The sequence below is a fragment of the Bufo bufo genome, chromosome 8 (genome assembly GCF_905171765.1).
Source record: "Bufo bufo chromosome 8, aBufBuf1.1, whole genome shotgun sequence".
Lineage (NCBI taxonomy): Eukaryota > Metazoa > Chordata > Amphibia > Anura > Bufonidae > Bufo > Bufo bufo.
The window spans coordinates 200,596,524-200,618,791 of NC_053396.1; the positions used below are offsets into that span (position 1 = coordinate 200,596,524).

General features: G+C 40.4%; 1 protein-coding gene across 1 annotated transcript; it reads right to left on the reverse strand.

The window, feature by feature from the left end:
- Positions 1–1,424: 1,424 nt before the first annotated feature.
- On the reverse strand, positions 1,425–21,078 carry LOC120978178 (serine-rich adhesin for platelets-like). Its single transcript, XM_040406399.1, has 4 exons — positions 21,003–21,078; positions 2,644–18,039; positions 2,458–2,555; positions 1,425–1,481 (listed from the first exon to the last, which is right to left on the reverse strand). Exons 1-4 carry the CDS (start codon positions 21,076–21,078, stop codon positions 1,425–1,427), a joined length of 15,627 nt encoding a protein of 5,208 aa, XP_040262333.1.
- Positions 21,079–22,268: the final 1,190 nt, after the last annotated feature.

Sequence of the window (22,268 nt, forward strand, 5' to 3'; positions counted from 1 at the left end):
TAACATATAATATACAATTACTCTACAGTGATCACCAGGATCCACCTTCACACTGTCTCATCATTCATTGTGTCCCCCCCACCCGGTTAAGTTAATTGGTATATAAACCTTGTCTAACCAAACCAAGTATATAGAAGTCTGCATCTTTCAATGTCTAGAGAGTAGAGGCCTATACAATGAGGTGACATTTAAAGAGCATCACTGAGGAAGGAGTCAGTATGGACTCCGAAATGCGTCTGGTGAAAGACCCGCTAACAGAGGACATCGATCATCAATAGGAAGCGCTTCCCAACTATGACACCAGCCTGCATATCCCCCACAGCAGACCCGCACAACCAGCAATTTCAGACCACGTGGGATGCTGAGCCCAGGCCACGTGGGACGCCAACTCCACGTGGGACGCAGAGTTCACCGCGCGCACTCCACACGCGGATCAGGAGCGGAGAATCCAGCCTGACAGCGCACAGGAAAGGATCGGTCGCATTGATAGAAGATGGCTCAAAGGTAATAGCAGGCAGAGTATTGCCTCCATGTGGGATGCCACCGGAGTTACTCACACATTACCTGCCTGCTACTAAGCTTCTTTACAAGTTTTTTAACAAATTTTTTCAAAAGATTTTGCCACTTGATTTATACCAGTTTTTGTGTACTATAAACAGCCATTCTATGTAAGGCCACCGTCAATACCCCTGTGGATACATAAGGAACCCACTGTTACAATTATACAGTGGATTATCCTTGCCTGTTCAGGCAACCATCAACCATATTAATTATATTACGGATCAACCCACAACCTAATATCCGTAGACGCAGAGGCTATATTGACTGTCAACCAACCAAGGGGACACTTAAGGGCAATTCCACTACTGATGTTCTGAGACTTTCATTTTTTAAGCCCTAGGATGGTAGATCTGGAACATTGTACCACCAAAAGACATTTTAAATAACTTTTTGAAAAAAACTTTCTTCTTTTTGTTTTCTTTTTCTGTTTACTTTTAACTTACTATTTTCAAGGGCAATACATTAAATTATAATATACCCACCCGTTCTGCTCTTTACTCTTTACTCAACTCCAGATATATAGTGTGCCAGTCTGTCTATCACACCTATCTTTACGTAACTTTGCCACTGGCTGGGTGAGCCAGTTAGACTTAGAGCACCTTACATGATATTAGACGGGTGAGCATCTGCATAACCCAGTGCCTTTCACTGACATCTGAAGAGCATCAAACCTGCAATTCTGGACTTCTTGTATACCTCTGGACCTCTGGAGCCCCCCATCACTGAATGTCAGTCATAGAAATACACCCATCACAGGATGTTACCATAGTCCAAGACATTAAACTAGTCCATTAATACTGCTTTTTTTTTGCAAGCAAATTTTCTTGTAGTTGACGTGAGAAGCATATAAAACGTTATTCTTCTTATGCACTGACAATGTAGGTGGATCGATATCCAATCCTTCTTAAGCAGTAAAGTATCTGTTTAAAAAAGGAAAAACATCATGTTAGCCTTATCTTATTCAAAATCTTTCTTTAACACTTCCTTTATTATTAGTGCCAGATTGAGGTTCCTTGGGCCCACCAGAAGATATCATCAATGCCATCTAATAGTATAGACACCGGTGGCAGATGACTGGCTCCAAAGGCAGCCAATTTTCTCTCTCTCCTGGATCTTTGAGGTCCACTATGGCAGCAGAGCCATGGCCCACTGGAAGAATCTCTGGTATTCTGATGGTCCAGTTTAATCCTGTTTACTACATTATTTGTATGAAATTGATCCATTTAAGAGAGATGGTTATGTTGAAATTGTAGTCCAGTCTCCTGGCATCATGTTATAGAGCAGGAGGAGGATATTCAGTATAGTAATTTATCCATTCAAACCACTGATGATTCTGGATTTAGGAGTTCAATGGGTGGTCCTTCTCAGTGACTTACAGCTATCTGTACATGCAGAATACTATGTGCTTGGATCATCTACTTCTGCCTCCCATTACTAAACTAATTTGTATGGGACTATATACACAATAAAAATAAGTCACTTAAAATTAAGTACTTTGTGAGGCGGGTGGGTCAGGCCATTGGGTCACTTGTAAATTAACAGAGGGGATATCGCTTGAACATTTGTAGCTTATTTCAGAATCCACAACCACTGTTGTGGTCTGCTCCTCTGGTTCCATAACATGCTGGCCAGAGATTAGACTGCATTTTGGACTACTACTCTTAGGCAATCAGATGTCTCCCCACTTCCTTACCCCTGTCAATTATTCACTCCATGCAGTCTCAGAGACACAGAGAGAGAAACTGCAGCTGCATCTCCTGTTTTTTTTCTCGATGTTTTTTTTTTTTGGGGGGGGGGGGGGGGGGGTTGATATGGAAGTTTGTGAACCTTCACAGACAGTTTTCAAGTAACATGAGGGGGCTACAGGCTGGTGGAAACAGTAGGACACAAACTTACCGAAAAGATTGTACCCATGATGGCAACTACACCAAGGATAACGGCAAGAGATATTAGGATGATGCCCCACACAGGAATAACATTGCTTGAGGACAAACCTGTAAACAAGAAAAAAAGGAAGATGTTAATATAATATTTTATTATTGTACTATTCCTTTTCTTAATTATCTATCACTATAAACATACCAGAAGTTGCTCCTGTGGATACATTGGTAATTGTGGAATTTTTGGAGGATTCACTTGTTGATTGTTGGCTAGTACTGCTTGAAGACTTCACTGTACTGGCAGTTTGTGCATGTGCACTGGTTGTAGTGGTTTTTGTTGTGCTGTTTGTGCTACCTAGAGAAGTAGATGTAACAGTTGTGTGTGATGTTGGATTCAAAGTCAATTTACTTGTTGTAGGAGTAACAACAGAAACAGATGTGGAAGCCTTAGTAGTTGTCCTAGCAGTCGATTGGATAAGGGTACTGTGGCTGGTATTTGGAGTGGAGAAGGTTGTAACTGGTTTGGTAGAAGAAGACGTAGTTCCGGTTGAAGTAGTTGAAGAATTTGTTGAATTAGTGGTGGAAAATGTCTTGCTGCTGGTGGTTGTGGTAGTTGTCACTGTGTTGTTTGAGGATGATTTTGCAATGGTCGAAGTGGTTGAAGCAGCAGTATTGCTAGTATTAGCGGTATGCTGACTACTACCGGTGGTGTAAGTTGTCACAGTGATGGATGGTGTTGTCTTTGCAGTGGTCAAAGTTCTGGGAGAAGATGAAGTGGTATTAGTAGGTCTTTGGCTACTGGAGGCATTAATGGTAGAGGTTAATGTGCTTGATGATGTTGTCTTGGTAGAAGGCAAAGTAGTTAAAGATGTTACAGTACTGTGGACACTGGATTCAGAATTGGTAGAGGTTGCTGTGCTTGATGATGTTGTCTTGATTGAGGGCAAAGTAGTTGAAGACTTTACAGTACTGTTAGTGGTAGAAGAGGACACAGTATTTTTTGATGTTGATGTGGTTGCAGTAGTATAAGTTGTAGCGCTGGTTGAGATTGCAGAAGATCCTATTGTACTTGTAGTTGTAGAATTTTGATTATTGAATGCAGTAAAATAAGTTGTTGTCTTGGGTGTGGTAGCTGAGGTACTCTTAATAGTAGTTGAAGCTATTGAATTAGTAGAAGGTTTCATTGTAGTGTTTACAGTAGTAAGAGAGGTTGTTGCATTGGTTAAGTTTGGTGTTGTGCTGGTAAATGTAGAGTTCTGAATATTGGATGAAGTAGAAGGAGATGCTGATGTTCCTGTGGAAGTTGACTTTGTGCTGGTCAAAGTAGATAAAGCTGGTACAGTATTATTAGGACTAGGATTGTGGGTACTAGCTGCTCTACTGGTTGAAGTAGTAGAGGAAGTTGTTGAATTACTGGTGGAAAGTGTCTTGCTGCTAGTGGTTGTTGTCACTGTGTTGACTGAGGATGATTTTGCAGTGGTCAAAGAGGTTGAGGCAGCAGTATTGCTAGTATTGGAGGTATGCTGACTCCTGCCGGTGGTGTGAGTTGACACAGTGCTGGATGGTGTTGTCTTTGCAGTGGTCAAAGTTCTGGGAGAAGATGAAGTGGTGTTAGTAGGTCTTTTGCTACTGGATGCATTAATGGTAGAGGTCGATGTGCTTGATGATGTTGTCTTGGTAGAAGGCAAAGTAGTTAAAAATGTTACAGTACTTTGGCTACTGGATGCAGAAATGGTAGAGGTTGCTGTACTTGACAATGTCTTTGTGGAGGGCAAAGTAGTTGAAGACTTTACAGTACTGTTAGTGGTGGAAGAGAGCACAATATTTTTTGATGTTGATGTTGTTGCAGTAGTATGAGTTGTAGCACTGGTTGAGATTGCAGAAGATCCTATTGTACTTGTAGTTGTAGAATTTTGATTATTGAATGCAGTAAAAAAAGTTGGTGTTGCATTGGGTTTGGTAGTTGAGGTACTCTTAATAGTAGTTGAAGCTGTTGAATTAGTAGAAGGTTTCATTGTGGTGTTTACAGTAGTAAGAGCGGTTGCATTGGTTGAGTTTGGTGTTGTGCTGGTAAATGTAGAGTTCTGAATATTGGATGAAGTAGAAGCAGATGCTGATGTTCCTGTGGAAGTTGACTTTGTGCTGGTCAAAGTAGATGAAGCTGGTACAGTATTATTAGGACTATGATTGTTAATACTAGCTGCTTTACTGGTTGAAGTAGTAGAGGAAGCTGTTGAAATACTGGTGGAAAGTGTCTTGCTGCTAGTGGTTGTGTTTTTTGTCGCTGTGTTGACTGATGATGTTTTTGCAGTGGTCGAAGTTGTTGAGGCAGCAGTATTGCTAGTACTAGAGGTATGCTGACTACTACCAGCGGTGTGAGTTGACACAGTGCTGGATGGTGTTGTCTTTGCAGTAGTCAAAGTTCTGGGAGAAGATGAAGTGGTTTTAATAGGTCTTAGGCTACTAGATGCATTAATGGTAGAGGTTGATGTGCTTGATGATGTTGTCTTGGTAGAAGGCAAAGTAGTTAAAGATGTTACAGTACTGTGGCTACTGGATGCAGAAATGGTAAAGGTTTCTGTACTTGACGATGTTGTCTTAGTAGAGGGCAAAGTAGTAATAGAATTAACAGTACTGTTAGTGGTAGAAGAGGGCACGTTAGTTTTTGATGTTGATGTGGTTGCAGTAGTATAAGTTGTAGCGCTGGTTGAGATTGCAGAAGATCCTATTGTACTTGTAGTTGTAGAATTTTGATCATTGAATGCTGTAAACGAAGTTGTTGCTGTCTTGGGTAAGGTATTTGAAGTGTTCTTAATAGTAGTTGAAGCTGTTGAATTAGTAGAAGGTTTCATTGTGGTGGCTACAGTAGTAGAGGAGGTTGTCACATTGGTTGAGTTTGGTGTTGTGCTGGTAAATGTAGAGTTCTGAATATTGAATGAAGTAGAAGGAGATGCTGATGTTCCTGTGGAAGCTGACTTTGTGGTGGTTAAAGTAGATGAAGCTGCTACAGTATTATTAGGAGTAGGATTGTTGGTACTAGCTGCTTCACTGGTTGAAGTAGTAGAGGAAGTTGTTGAATTGCCGGTGGAAGGTGTCTTGCTGCTAGTGGTTGTTGTCACTTTGTTGACTGAGGATGATTTTGCAGTGGTCAAAGTAGCAGTATTTGCAGTATTGCTAGTATAAGAGGTATGCTGACTGCTACCGGTGGTGTGAGTTGACACAGTGCTGGATGGTGTTGTGTTTGCAGTAGTCAAAATTCTGGGAGAAGATGAAGTGATATTAGTAGGTCTTTGGCTACTGGATGCATTAATGGTAGAGGTTAATGTACTTGACAATGTTTTCTTGGAAGAAGGCAAAGTAGTTGAGGATGATACAGTACTGTGGCTACTGGATTCTTTAATGTTAGAGGTTGATGTACCTGATGATATTGCCTTGGTAGAAAGCAAAGTAGTTGGAGATGTTAAAGTACTGTGGCTACTGGATGCATTAATGGTAGAGGTTGCTGTACTTGATGAAGTTGTCTTGGTAGATGGCGAAGTATTTGAAGACTTTACAGTACTGATAGTGGTAGAAGAGGGCGCAGTATTTTTTGATGTTGATGTTGCAGTAGTATGAGTTGTAGTGGTGGTTGAGATTGCAGAAGATCCTATTGTACTTGTAGTTGTAGAATTTTGATTATTGAATGCAGTAAAAAAAGTTGGTGTTGCATTGGGTTTGGTAGTTGAGGTACTCTTAATAGTAGTTGAAGCTGTTGAATTAGTAGAAGGTTTCATTGTGGTGTTTACAGTAGTAAGAGCGGTTGCATTGGTTGAGTTTGGTGTTGTGCTGGTAAATGTAGAGTTCTGAATATTGGATGAAGTAGAAGCAGATGCTGATGTTCCTGTGGAAGTTGACTTTGTGCTGGTCAAAGTAGATGAAGCTGGTACAGTATTATTAGGACTATGATTGTTAATACTAGCTGCTTTACTGGTTGAAGTAGTAGAGGAAGCTGTTGAAATACTGGTAGAAAGTGTCCTGCTGCTAGTGGTTGTGTTTTTTGTCACTGTGTTGACTGATGATGTTTTTGCAGTGGTCGAAGTTGTTGAGGCAGCAGTATTGCTAGTACTAGAGGTATGCTGACTACTACCAGCGGTGTGAGTTGACACAGTGCTGGATGGTGTTGTCTTTGCAGTAGTCAAAATTCTGGGAGAAGATGAAGTGGTTTTAATAGGTCTTAGGCTACTAGATGCATTAATGGTAGAGGTTGGTGTGCTTGATGATGTTGTCTTGGTAGAAGGCAAAGTAGTTAAAGATGTTACAGTACTGTGGCTACTAGATGCAGAAATGGTAGAGGTTGCTGTACTTGACGATGTTGTCTTAGTAGAGGGAAAAGTAGTAATAGACTTAACAGTACTATTAGTGGTAGAAGAGGGCACAGTAGTTTTTGATGTTGATGTGGTTGCAGTAGTATAAGTTGTAGCGCTGGTTGAGATTGCAGAAGATCCTATTGTACTTGTAGTTGTAGAATTTTGATTATTGAATGCAGTAAAAGAAGTTGTTGTTGTCTTGGGTAAGGTAGTTGAGGTGTTCTTAATAGAAGTTGAAGCTGTTGAATTAGTAGAAGGTTTCATTGTGGTGGTTACAGTAGTAGGAGAGGTTGTCGCATTGGTTGAGTTTGGTGCTGTGCTGGTAAATGTAGAGTTCTGAATATTGGATGAAGTAGAAGGAGATGCTGATGTTCCTGTGGAAGTTGACTTTATGGTGGTCAAAGTAGATGAAGCTGGTACAGTATTATTAGGACTAGGATTGTTGGTCATAGCTACTGTACTGGTTGAAGTAGTAGAGGAAGCTGTTGAATTACTGGTGAAAAGTGTCTTGCTGCTAGTGGTTGTGGTTGTTGTCACTGTGTTGACTGAGGATGTTTTTGCAGTGGTCAAAGTTGTTGAGGCAGCAGTATTGCTAGTACTAGAGGTATGCTGACTACTACCAGTGGTGTGAGTTGACACAGTGCTGGATGGTGTTGTCTTTTCAGTGGTCAAAGTTCTGGGAGAAGATGAAGTGGTATTAATAGGTCTTAGGCTACTGGATGCATTAATGGTAGAGGTTGATGTGCTTGATAATGTTGTCTTGGTAGAAGGCAAAATAGTTAAAGATGTTACAGTACTGTGGCTACTGGATGCAGAAATGGTAAAGGTTTCTGTACTTGACGATGTTGTCTTAGTAGAGGGCAAAGTAGTAATAGAATTAACAGTACTGTTAGTGGTAGAAGAGGGCACGGTAGTTTTTGTTGATGTGGTTGCAGTAGTATAAGTTGTAGCGCTGGTTGAGATTGCAGAAGATCCTATTGTACTTGTAGTTGTAGAATTTTGATCATTGAATGCTGTAAACAAAGTTGTTGTTGTCTTGGGTAAGGTATTTGAAGTGTTCTTAATAGTAGTTGAAGCTGTTGAATTAGTAGAAGGTTTCATTGTGGTGGCTACAGTAGTAGAGGAGGTTGTCACATTGGTTGAGTTTGGTGTTGTGCTGGTAAATGTAGAGTTCTGAATATTGAATGAAGTAGAAGGAGATGCTGATGTTCCTGTGGAAGCTGACTTTGTGGTAGTTAAAGTAGATAAAGCTGCTACAGTATTATTAGGAGTAGGATTGTTGGTAGTAGCTGCTTCACTGGTTGAAGTAGTAGAGGAAGTTGTTGAATTACTGGTGGAAGGTGTCTTGCTGCTAGTGGTTGTTGTCACTTTGTTGACTGAGGATGATTTTGCAGTGGTCAAAGTAGCAGTATTTGCAGTATTGCTAGTATAAGAGGTATGCTGACTACTACCGGTGGTGTGAGTTGACACAGTGCTGGATGGTGTTGTCTTTGCAGTAGTCAAAATTCTGGGAGAAGATGAAGTGATATTAGTAGGTCTTTGGCTACTGGATGCATTAATGGTAGAGGTTAATGTACTTGACAATGTTTTCTTGGTAGAAGGCAAAGTAGTTGAGGATGATACAGTACTGTGGCTACTGGATTCTTTAATGTTAGAGGTTGATGTACCTGATGATATTGCCTTGGTAGAAAGCAAAGTAGTTGGAGATGTTAAAGTACTGTGGCTACTGGATGCATTAATGGTAGAGGTTGCTGTACTTGATGAAGTTGTCTTGGTAGATGGCAAAGTATTTGAAGACTTTACAGTACTGATAGTGGTAGAAGAGAGCGCAGTATTTTTTGATGTTGATGTTGCAGTAGTATGAGTTGTAGTGGTGGTTGAGATTGCAGAAGATCCTATATTTCTTGAAGTTGTAGAATTTTGATTATTGAAAGCAGTAACATGAGTTGTCTTGGGTGTGGTAGTTGAGGTACTCTTAATAGTAGTTGAAGCTGTGGAATTAGTAGAAGGTTTCATTGTGGTGGCTACAGTAGTAGAGGAGGTTGTCACATTAGTTGAGCTTGGTGTTGTGCTGATTAATGTAGAGTTCTTAATATTGGATGAAGTAGAAGAAGATGCTGATGTTCCTGTGGAAGTTGACTTTGTGGTGGTCATAATAGATGAAGCTGCTACAGTAATATTATAACTAGGATTACTGGTACTGGCTGCTGTTATGAAAGATACCACAGTATTGCTTGAAGTTTTGTTTGTACTGGTTATAGTGCTAGTAGAAGGTTTGATTGTGATATTTGCAGTAGCATGTGATGCTTCAGTGGTTGAATTTGCCAGTGTATTGGTTGATATAGTAGATAGTAGAGTGCTGTTGGATGCAGTGGGAGGAGGTGTTGCTGGGCTTCTATTGGTACTTGAAGGATTCTGGGTGCTTATCCCTATGGTGGAGGTATTGCTTGAAGAAGGTGAAGAAGTTACATTATTAATCTTTGGCTCCTGGGTGGTGATTGCTATGGTTGAATTATTGTTTGTTGTTAGAGGGGTTGAAGAGCCGGATGCAATTGGAAAGTTAGGGGTCTGCGTAGTCATCGCAACAGTGGAAATTCTTGATATTGGAATAGCAGTGGCTAGAGATGCAGTAATTTTAGCAGAAGATCTGGTTGTGCTGGTTGAAGTCAAAGTTTTAGTTGTTGCATTATTTGAGGATGGTATCATAATACTTGTTACTATGCTGCTGGTAGCAGAGCTCTGATTACTAGTGCCTGTGATGGGTGATTGAAAAGAGCTTTTCGGTTGGTTACTGGTATAAATAATAATGGTGCTTGCTAATTTAGTAGTTTCTGTACTCAAAGTAGATGGGCTAATGGAAGTTGGTTGGTTACTTGTTCCAGCATTAGTTGAGTTGTTCCTAAGTGACGTTTGGCTACTCAATCCAGTGTTGAAAGTTGACAATGTACTATCAGTTAGAGGCAGGTTATTAGTTAGAGTATTTGATGTTGATGAACTTTGGCTCACAAATTGGCTGCTGGCACTTGGACTTGAAGACTGTCTAGTTGAAGAAAGCTGCCCGCTTGTTCTTGGATTTGCACTGGAAGATGTCAATGTGCTGTCTGATGATTGGCTACTTGTTCCAGCATTTGAGGTTGGAATGCTACTCACTAAATTAGTAGTTCCTGTACCCAAAGTAGATGGACTAATGGTAGATTGCTGGTTACTAGGTCCAGCATTAGTAGTTGTGCTAGTTTGGCTAGTTGCTCCAGTATTAAAAGTTGACAGTGTGAAACTTGAAGGAAGGATGGCACTGGTACTGAAAGACCCCAAAGGGCCATTTGTCACTGTAATAGCTGAAGATGACTTTACACTAGAGCCTGAGACTATTGCTCTGTAGGTCACCGATGGGCTAATGGTGATGCCAGCTGAAGAAGTATCGATACTGCTAGCAGATGACTGACTAGATGCTGCAATGCTACTAGACACACTGGCAAGAGCTATAGTACTGAATAATGTTTGGCCACTTACAACAGCACTTGTTAATGTTGAGGGGTTGATTGTTGATGGTTGACTGCTAGTTTTAGCACTTAATGATGCTGGACTGCCTGTGACAGTTGATTGTATTAGACTAATTGAAGTTGCAGCACTTGAAGAAGAGAATCCATTACTAGAAGAAGGCTGGTTACTAGATCCACTTGTAAAAGCTGTAGAACTGAGTGATGTTTGGTCACTTATAAAAGCACTGGAAAATTTCAGTAGGTTGGTTGTTGAGGGCTGACTACTGATGGCAGTACTAGACATTACTGGGGTGCCACTTACAGTTGATTGTACTGACGTTCCAGTACTTGAAATGAAATTATTACTAGAAGATGGTTGGTTATTAGATCCACTAATAAAAGCTGTACTACTGAATGGTGTTTGGCTGCTTACAGAAACACTAGAGAATGTTGATGGTTTGTTTGTTGGTGGCTGACTACTGGTTTCAGTACTCTGTATTGCTTGACTGCCACTTATGGTAGATTGTATTGGTGTTTCGACACTTGAAGAAGACAAGACATTGCCAGAAGTTCGCTGATTACTAGGTCTACTTGTAAAAGCTGTACTAATGAATGATTTTTGGTCACTTACTGAAGCACTAGAGATTGTTGATGGGTTGATTGTTGGTGGCTGACTACTGGTTTTAGTATTCAATATTGTTGGGCTGCCAGGTATAGTTGATGGTATTGGTGTACCTACACTTGCAGAAGAAAAGCCATTGCTAGAAGATGGCGGGTTACTAGATCCAGTTGTAAAAGCTGTTTTCCTGAAAGTTGATTGACTACTTACAGAAACACTAGAGAATGTTGATGGGTTTATTGTTGGAACTTGACTACTGGTTTCTTTACTTAGTGTTGCTGGGCTGCCAGTTACAGTTGAATGTATTGGTTTTTCGACACTTGAAGAAGACAAACCATTGCTAGAAGATGGCTGATTACTATGTCCACTTGTAACAGCTGTACTACTGAATGATGTTTGATTGCTTATCAAAGCACTAGAGATTGTTAAAAGGTTGATTGTTGCTGGCTGACTACTGGTTTCTGTATTCAATATTGCTGGGCTTCCAGTTACAGTTGATTGTATTGGTGTTCCAACACTTGAAGAAGCAAAGTCATTACTAGAAGATGGTTGGGTACTTGATTCACTTGTAACAGCTGTATTACTAAATGGTGTTGGGTTGCTTACAGGAACACTAGAGATTGTTGGTGCTTGACTACTGGTTTCAGAATTCATTATTGCTGGGCTGACAGTTACAGTTGATTGTATTGGTGTTCCTACACTTGCAGAAGATAAGCCATTGCTAGAAGATGGTTGGTTACTAGATTCAGTTGTGAAAGCTGTTTTACTGAAAGTTGATTGGCTGCTTACAGAAACACTAGAGAGTGTTGATGGGTTGATTGTTGGAGCTTGACTACTGGTTTCTTTACTTAGTGTTGATGGGCTGCCAGTTACAGTTGATTGTATTGGTGTTTCAACACTTGAAGAAGACAAACCATTGCTAGAAGATGGCTGATTACTATGTCCACTTGTAACAGCTGTACTACTGAATGATGTTTGATCGCCTATCAAAGCACTAGAGATTGTTGAAGGGTTGATTGTTGGTGGCTGACTACTGGTTTCGGTATTCAATATTGCTGGGCTTCCAGTTACAGTTGATTGTATTGGTGTTTCAACACTTGAAGAAGTGAAGCCATTACCTGAAGATGGCTGATTACTAGGTCCACTTGTAACAGCTGTACTACTGAATGATGTTTGATCGCTTATCAAAGCACTATAGATTGTTGAAAGGTTAATTGTTGGTGGCTGACTACTGGTTTCAGTACTCTGTATTGCAGGTCTGCCACTTCCAGTTGATTGTATTGGTTTTTTGACACTTGAAGAAGACAAGCCATTGCTAGAGGATGGTGGGTTACTAGATGTAGTCGTAAAAGCTGTTTTACTAAAAGGTGATTGGTTGCTTATAGAAACACTAGAAAATGTTGATGGGTTGATTGTTGGTGCTTGACTACTGGTTTCAGTACTCAGTGTTGCTGGGCTGACAGTTACAGTTGATTGTATTGGTGTTCCAACACTTGAAGAAACAAAGCCATTATTAGAAGATGGTGGGTTACTTGATCCACTCGTAACAGCTCTATTACTAAATGGTGTTTGGTTGCTTACAGGAACACTAGATATTGTTGATGGGTTGATTTTTTGTGCTTCACTACTGGTCTCAGTACTCAGACTTGGTGGGCTACCAGTTACAGTTGATTGCATTGGTTTTTCGACACTTGAAGAAGACAAACAATTGCTAGAAGATGGCTGATTACTTTGTCCACTTGTAACAGATGTACTACTGAATGATGTTTGATTGCTTATCAAAGCACTAGAGATTGTTGAAGGGTTGATTGTTAGTGGCTGACTACTGGTTTCGGTATTCAATATTGCTGGGCTTCCAGTTACAGTTGATTGTATTGGTGTTCCAACACTTGAAGAAGCAAAGTCATTACTAGAAGATTGTTGGGTGCTTGATTCACTTATAACAGCTGTATTACTAAATGGTGTTTGGTTGCTTACAGGAACACTAGAGATTGTTAATGGGTTGATTGTTGGTGCTTGACTACTGGTTTCAGTACTGAGTATTGCTGGGCTTCTAGTTACAGTTGATTGTATTGGTGTTTCTACACTTGAAGAAGTGAAGCCATTGCTAGAGGATGGCTGAATACTAGGTCCACTTGTAAAAGCTGTACTAGTGAATGTTGTTTGGTCACTTACTGAAGCACTAGAGATTGTTGATGGGTTGATTGTTGGTGGCTGACTACTGGTTTCAGTATTCAATATTGTTGGGCTGCCAGTTACAGTTGATTGTATTGGTGTTCCTACACTTGAAGAAGACAAGCCATTGCTAGAGGATGGTGGGTTACTAGATGTAGTCGTAAAAGCTGTTTTACTAAAAGGTGATTGGTTGCTTATAGAAACACTAGAGATTGTTGATGGGTTGTTTGTTGGTGCTTGACTACTGGTTTCAGTATTCAGAGTTGCTGAGCTGCCAGTTACAGTTGATTGTATTGGTGTTTCAACACTTGAAGAAGCGAAGCCATTACCTGAAGATGGCTGATTGCTAGGTCCACTTGTAATAGCTATACTACTGAAAGATGTTTGATCGCTTATCAAAGCACTATAGATGGTTGAAAGGTTGATTGTTGGTGGCTGACTACTGGTTTCAGTACTCTGTATTGCAGGTCTGCCACTTACAGTAGATTGCATTGGTGTTTCCACACTTGAAGAACTGAAGAGGTTACTAGAGGATGGCAGGTTATCTGATCCACTCGTAACAGCTGTATTACTAAATGGTGTTTGGTTGCTTACAGGAACAGTAGAGAATGTTGATGGGTTGATTGTTGGTGCTTTACTACTGGTTTCAGTACTGAGTATTGCTGGACTGCCAGTTACAGTTGATTGTATTGGTGTTTCGACACTTGAAGAAGAAAAGCCATTGCTAGAGGATGGCTGAATACTAGGTCCACTTGTAAAAGCTGTACTAGTGAATGCTGTTTGGTCGCTTACTGAAGCACTAGAGATTGTTGATGGGTTGATTGTTGGTGGCTGACTACTGGTTTCAGTATTCAATATTGTTGGGCTGCCATTTACAGTTGATTGTATTGGTGTTCCTACACTTGAAGAAGACAAGCCATTGCTAGAGGATGGTGGGTTACTAGATGTAGTCGTAAAAGCTGTTTTACTAAAAGGTGATTGGTTGCTTATAGAAACACTAGAAAATGTTGATGGGTTGATTGTTGGTGCTTGACTACTGGTTTCAGTACTCAGTGTTGCTGGGCTGACAGTTACAGTTGATTGTATTGGTGTTCCAACACTTGAAGAAACAAAGCCATTATTAGAAGATGGTGGGTTACTTGATCCACTCGTAACAGCTCTATTACTAAATGGTGTTTGGTTGCTTACAGGAACACTAGATATTGTTGATGGGTTGATTTTTTGTGCTTCACTACTGGTCTCAGTACTCAGACTTGGTTGGCTACCAGTTACAGTTGATTGCATTGGTTTTTCGACACTTGAAGAAGACAAACCATTGCTAGAAGATGGCTGATTACTTTGTCCACTTGTAACAGATGTACTACTGAATGATGTTTGATTGCTTATCAAAGCACTAGAGATTGTTGAAGGGTTGATTGTTGGTGGCTGACTACTGGTTTCGGTATTCAATATTGCTGGGCTTCTAGTTACAGTTGATTGTATTGGTGTTCCAACACTTGAAGAAGCAAAGTCATTACTAGAAGATTGTTGGGCGCTTGATTCACTTATAACAGCTGTATTACTAAATGGTGTTTGGTTGCTTACAGGAACACTAGAGATTGTTAATGGGTTGATTGTTGGTGCTTGACTACTGGTTTCAGTACTGAGTATTGCTGGGCTTCTAGTTACAGTTGATTGTATTGGTGTTTCAACACTTGAAGAAGTGAAGCCATTGCTAGAGGATGGCTGAATACTAGGTCCACTTGTAAAAGCTGTACTAGTGAATGTTGTTTGGTCACTTACTGAAGCACTAGAGATTGTTGATGGGTTGATTGTTGGTGGCTGACTACTGGTTTCAGTATTCAATATTGTTGGGCTGCCAGTTACAGTTGATTGTATTGGTGTTCCTACACTTGAAGAAGACAAGCCATTGCTAGAGGATGGTGGGTTACTAGATGTAGTCGTAAAAGCTGTTTTACTAAAAGGTGATTGGTTGCTTATAGAAACACTAGAGATTGTTGATGGGTTGTTTGTTGGTGCTTGACTACTGGTTTCAGTATTCAGAGTTGCTGAGCTGCCAGTTACAGTTGATTGTATTGGTGTTTCAACACTTGAAGAAGCGAAGCCATTACCTGAAGATGGCTGATTGCTAGGTCCACTTGTAATAGCTATACTACTGAAAGATGTTTGATCGCTTATCAAAGCACTATAGATGGTTGAAAGGTTGATTGTTGGTGGCTGACTACTGGTTTCAGTACTCTGTATTGCAGGTCTGCCACTTACAGTAGATTGCATTGGTGTTTCCACACTTGAAGAACTGAAGAGGTTACTAGAGGATGGCAGGTTATCTGATCCACTCGTAACAGCTGTATTACTAAATGGTGTTTGGTTGCTTACAGGAACACTAGAGAATGTTGATGGGTTGATTGTTGGTGCTTTACTACTGGTTTCAGTACTGAGTATTGCTGGACTGCCAGTTACAGTTGATTGTATTGGTGTTTCGACACTTGAAGAAGAAAAGCCATTGCTAGAGGATGGCTGAATACTAGGTCCACTTGTAAAAGCTGTACTAGTGAATGCTGTTTGGTCGCTTACTGAAGCACTAGAGATTGTTGATGGGTTGATTGTTGGTGGCTGACTACTGGTTTCAGTATTCAATATTGTTGGGCTGCCAGTTACAGTTGATTGTATTGGTGTTCCTACACTTGAAGAAGACAAGCCATTGCTAGAGGATGGTGGGTTACTAGATGTAGTCGTAAAAGCTGTTTTACTAAAAGGTGATTGGTTGCTTATAGAAACACTAGAAAATGTTGATGGGTTGATTGTTGGTGCTTGACTACTGGTTTCAGTACTTAGTGTTGCTGGGCTGACAGTTACAGTTGATTGTATTGGTGTTCCAACACTTGAAGAAACGAAGCCATTACTAGAAGATGGTGGGTTACTTGACCCAATCGTAACAGCTGTATTACTAAATGGTGTTTGGTTACTTACAGGAACACTAGAGATTGTTGATGGGTTGATTGTTGGTGCTTGACTACTGGTTTGAGTACTCAGTGTGACAGGACTGCCATTTACAGTTAGTTGCACTGACGTTCCTAAACTTGAAGAAGTAAAGATAGTACTAGCAGATGGCTGGTTACTAAATTCACTTGTAAAAGCTGTACTGCTGAATGATGTTTGGCTGCTTAGTGAAGGACTTGAGAATATTGATGGAATGGTTGTCGGTACCTGACTTCCAGTACTTTGTTTTGCAGGACTGCCACTTGTAGTTGATTGTATTGGTGTTTCAACACTTGAAGAAGAGAAGCTATTGCTAGAAGATGGCTGGTTACTAGGTCCACTTGTAAAAGCTGTACTAATAAATGATATTTTGTTGCTTACCGAAGCACTAGAGATTGTTAATGGGTTAATTGTTGGTGGCTGACTACTGGTTTCAGTATTCAATATTGCTGGGCTGCTAGTTACAGTCGATTTTATTGGTGTTTCTACACTTGAAGAAGACAAGCCATTGCTAGAAGATGGTGGGTTACTAGTTGCAGGTGTAAAAGCTGTATTACTAAAAGGTGATTGGCTGTTTATAGAAACACTAGAAAATGTTGATGGGTTGATTGTTGGTGCTTGACTACTGGTTTCAGCACTCAGTGTTGCTGGGTTGACAGTTACAGTTGATTGTATTGGTGTTTCGACACTTGAAGAAGACAAGCCATTGCTAGAGGGTGGCTGATTACTATGTCCACTTGTAACAGCTGTACTACTGAATGATGTTTGATTGCTTATCAAAGTTCTAGAGATTGTTGAAAGGTTGATTGTTGGTTGCTGACTCCTGGTTTCAGTATTCAGTATTGCTGGGCTGCCAGTTCCAGTTATTTGTATTGGTGTTCCAACACTTGAAGAAGCAAAGTCATTACTCGAAGATGGTGGATTACTTATTCCACTTGTAACATCTGTATTACTAAATGGTGTTTGGCTGCTTACAGAAACACTAGAGGATGTTGATTGTTTGCTTGTTGGTGGCTGACTACTGGTTTCAGTTCTCTGTATTGCAGGACTTCCACTAATAGTAGATTGTATTGGTGTTTCAATACTTGAAGAACTGAAGAGGTTACTAGAAGATGGCTGGTTACTAGAGCTACTCGTAAAATCTGTACTAATGAATGATGTTTGGTCACTTACTGAAGTACCAGAGATTGTTGAAGGGTTGATTGTTGGTGGTTTACTACTAGTTTCAGTACTCAGTGTTTCTGGACTGCCAGTTACAATTGGTTGTACTGATGTTCCCAAACTTGAAGAAGTATAGATAGTATTAGTTGATGGCTGGTTACTAGATCCAGTGGTAAGAGTGAGAGTAATGAATGATGTTTGGCCACTTGAAAAGTCACCAGAAAATGTTTGTTGGTTGGTTGATAGGCTACTAGTTACAACTGACTGAGTTCCTGTGCTTGAAGTGAAGATACTTGATGACGGCTGGCTACTACTTTCGTCAGTAACACCTGTACTAATAGATGCAGTTTGGTCATTAACAGTTGTTAGTTTGTTACTTGAGGACAGAAAACTTCCTGTTTGTGTGCCTGATGGTAAAGTGAATCCTGAACTGGTTGCCCCACTGGTTGATTGCTGACTTGAGATAGTTGTAGATATTAGTTGATTGGTTGTCCCAGTATCAAAGGTTGTTGCAGTGTTCAATGAAGTAAGTACTGCATTGGATGAAGTAGAGATTGAAGTGGATGTACTTCTTGTGCTAGTAGTGGATGCCTTAGATGTGGTCACAGTGGTACTTGTGGAAGTTGGTATTGTAGTGGTCATGGTGGTGGATGTAGTGCTGGTTACAGTTGGTGTGGCAGTGGTAGTGGTCGAGACTGTTGCAGTAGGTGGTAAGGAAGTTGAATTCAATGCATTATTTATCTGGTTTACTATTTGTTTAATAGCATCAACAATTGTATTGAGAATACTTTGTAAAAGGGAAAGTAATGTATCTGTAGACTGTGCTTCCACAGAGGACGCTGTGAGAAAAAACAAATTAGTTATTACATATATATATATGACATGCATATAATTTAGCTTTGCTATATAGTTTCTGAGGAGCGCTTTCATATCTTATATCTTCACAACATTAATAAATGGTTTGTCAATTACAGCAATGTAAAGAAAATTGTATTGTCTGAGCTTCCGGGGCACAAAGGAAAAAATATACTCGCTACCTCTACTCCCCTGCACCCCGATTGTCACAATCCTGGTGCCATCTCTTCACCAGCTCTCCTCTATGACATTTTACTAGTGTTGTGCGAAGCATTCAAAGCAAATTTGGTCCGAAGTTTAGGAAAACTTCTATTAGCAACAAATCTGAATTTCCTATCGCTGCGTGGTAATGAATCAGTTTTTCCTAAAATGGCGGCTGCATGTGTTGCAAAGCCAAAGTAAGGGCGGGTTTACACTAGCGTTATGGCATTCCGTTATACGTTCTGTTTATAACGAACTATAACGGAATTCCTGGACGGAATGCAAAACGGAAGCCTTTAAGAGGCATTCCGTTTCGTTCCGTCATAATAGAAGTCTATGGGCAAGCATAATGGAGCCATCTGATTTCTTTTATGCAGGATGGAAACAAAGTCCTGTTGAAATACATGCTGTTAGGATAATCATTATCATCTATTGTAGAGCAGTGTAGTAAGGCCCCTGCCAGTGGAGGCAGCCATTCCTGCTCACATGGAAGTGGAACTGGCACCTATCAGGCATTTGTACTATATTATTTTTATATGCCATAATTCACAAAGGGTAATAGCCATTTATGTTTTACTGCAGCCCTTGGGATTGGTTTACTTTGATCATGTGGCCCCCAGACCAGATTTTTGATTGTGAGCTTCTGGTCTATATAAAACATTTGTACAAAAATGCTCAAACAATATATGTCCTAGTCTTTGAGACGCTGTTGAACTGGTGTCATGGCTTCCATATAACTGGATATGATATGTATCCACAGAATCCATTAAGTAACAGATCCTTATAGATCCTAATGACATATAATCGTTTTTTCCAGGTTTCCATTTTCCTACTGGAAAAGTACCGCAGCAAAGTGCTGTATTCTGATCAATGGAAACCTGACTCTAGTGTGAGCTGAGCCTAAATTCATGTAGATATCAATCATCTTGTACACATTACTATTGTACACTCACATACCAAGATCCCTTACCAACAAGACATAGGAAGTTGACAAGGTCATTAACCAAGGTGGGGCAGATACAGATATGAAGCAGGTGTGTCGCTCACTGTTACATGTAATGTATAGCCTCCAATATTTGCACTATGAGGTAGGTGGCTCTTTAGATACCATCTGAATGGTTGTAGAATGCTGTTATCTTCAAGCAATGAAATTGATGCTACTGAGGTATACTGATGAGCAAAAGGGTAACAATGTTTTGAACTTTTGACTTTCAGGCTCCATATCTCACCATCCACTACAGCTTCGAACATGAGACTACCATCATTTTATAGACAATCATCTTGGCTATCTCATTTATAAATTGGACTTGCAAATATCATATGGTTAGTTATGCAGATTCTTCTCATATAACTGCATGAGCAGCCATGAAGAAGATTTCCCAAGAAAAGAGAGACAGCATCATCCAGCTCATCAATAGCGATATCCCGGCTATGAAAATTGCCAAACTGCACCATGTGAGTGCCATGACAGTTAGAAGAATATGACATAAAGTCCGTCCATCCATTCCAAAGCCAAGAGGTTGATGTCCAGGCAAAATATCGGAGTCAACAAGTTAGCTCATCACAAGTTCTATCGGTTCTGGTGCAACAAACACGGCAGTGAAGGCGGCTCGTATGCTTCGTAATAGTGAGATCACAGATGTCCATACAAGCACTGTGCGACGCGCATTACACAAGTCTGGAATGGTGGCCCGCAAAAAGGTGAAGAAACCTCAACTGAGGTTTGAAAAAAAGTACAAACAGTGGATAGTAGAAGATTAGAAATGGGTGATTTGGAGCGACGAGACGAAAGTAAATAGACTGGACTCTGATGGGTGCAAATGGGTCTGGAAGAAACAAGGAAAAGGGGGCTAATGGATCGAGAAATTGAAGGAACTGTCAAGTTCGGCGGAGGAAGCCTGATGATATGGGGTTATTTCACAGCCAAAGGCATTGAATACTTGACCAGGATCAATGGTGGTTTCAATGCTGAGCTATATGTGAGTATCCTACAAGACGAGTTACTTCATACACTCGCCTAATTTAGGTATGAAAAGGACGACATAGTGTTCCAGCAGGACAATTACCCGAAGCATATGTCAAGATTGGCGAACCAATGGTTCAATGACAATGAAGTAGAGGGTCTTTATTGGCCCCCACAGTCCCCAGACATCAACCCAATTGAACACTTGTGGGTAGAGTTGAAGAAAAAGCTGTTTTCGTGAGTTGACCTGTATGCATCAACATTGGGAACATGTAGAAGAGACCTGGTAACAGATTTCAGTTGAAACATGCTTGAATCTGATTGAGAGCATGCCCAGAAGGATTCAGGCAATGTTGAAAGCCAAAGGTGGATTTACAAAATACTAACAAAATAATAAAAATGAAAATTTAGAATTTTGGAGCAAAACAGTAAAAATGCAGTTAGTTGACAAGAATCTGCATAACTAATTCTTAAATCTTAAATCATCAACAAAGTCTAATAAGTTTGGAAACAAATAAAGAAACTCTAGTGACAAGCGATTTAGCACCAAAGGCTACTTCAAATGCTTTTCTTTCTTCTGAACCTTTCAGGCCCCCTATGGTGTAAGAGATTGGGAACACACAAAAGGATCCACTGGTAAATTGGTGGGCCAGCCCAATTCTGCTTCTTTTCATGGACAATTTAGAGAGAATTTAAAGGGGTTGTCCAGGACCATAAAGTTGATGGTCTATCCTTAGGATAGATGATCAATGTCAGGTCCATTGGGATACACAATACTCCTACCAATCAGCTGGTTGATGGGACTAGACACTCCACTGACTGCTAAATCCCGTATATTGTTTATCAGGCTCAGCACCATACTTTTTATAGTGGTTGTGCCTGGTATTACAACCCGATCCCATCTCCTTAAATCGGAATGAGCTATAATAAGCTGTCATACCAGAATAATGCATAGTTCATACTAGCTCTTTCAGCATGGTTAAGAACTCAAGACGTTGTCCATTTTGGACAATCCCTTTTTCATAGAAGGGTCCTCTGATGATAAGCTGATCACAAAGTGTATCGTAATCAGTAAAGAAAATTAACAAATGTTCGTTTTCCTTATAGCGCATGCACAGGAGAAATAAAGCACAGTCCTGACTGAAATCAAAGGCCTGAAGAGCCATGTTCTCCAGAACAAGAGGCAATTTTTGTAGGGTCGTAAATGGAGAAACTCTTCTACTACCTGCAACTTCCATTATATGATGTAGGCAGAGTGCAGAGCCGTTGTGTGGCTGAAGATGATACCAAGTGAATTTCATAGTCTGCACTTTTTACACAATATTCTACAGACTACTATACGTAAATGAGCAGTTAAGAGCATCAAGGGTGACCATAGTCCCCCCTACGCCTAAAACAGGCATAGAAAATGGTAAATGAGCCACACACGCAATTTTAGACCTGCTGTGATTGGGGAGACTTCTAACCGTTGCGCCAAAATCTGCGCCTGAAAAACGCCTAATTAAGGCGTATTTCAGATTAATAAATTACCCCAGGGATGTAACTAACATAATGGCAGACCATGCGACTCCTATGGGACCCAGGGCAAGAGGGGAGCCAGTCTTAGTTGGGATTATCTCTGCTTCTACTGGAGGTGAAAACTTGGTCAGGACTCTACTCTCTAAAGGAACAACTTCAAATGAGACAGTGGAAAAATGGCCTAAGGGTCATTGAAAGGGATTTAGGCGGAAACCCTTCTGTCCTGTGTGGGGGGGCTGGTTTGATCCTTGCTATGGGGCCCTTACTTCTCTATGTACTCCACTGAATGACCCCCTATTACTTTTAGCATTTAGTAGGTATGCTGGGAGTTGTAGATTTGCAACAGCTGGAAAGTCACAGGTTTAAAGTAATTGCTTCAACACATACATTCAAACGCCATACATTATCACTACTACATCACAAAGATATGCATTACGGTCAGGCACGTGGGAATATATTATCCTATGTGCTAGGTAGACACCTACAAAGGTATGCAAATAATAGAAAAGGTATGCAGAAAAAAACACAGCA

Bases quoted from the DNA above. Each gene is read 5' to 3' on its own strand.
- LOC120978178 (XM_040406399.1), bottom strand. From the start codon at position 21,078: ATGGTGCTGAGCCTGATAAACAATATACGGGATTTAGCAGTCAGTGGA. The intron at 18,040-21,002 runs GTAGGAGTATTG...TTTTTCTCACAG, and splicing joins TCCCATCAACCAGCTGATTG to CGTCCTCTGTGGAAGCACAG. The intron at 2,556-2,643 runs GTATGTTTATAG...TCTTGTTTACAG, and splicing joins ATCCACAGGAGCAACTTCTG to GTTTGTCCTCAAGCAATGTT.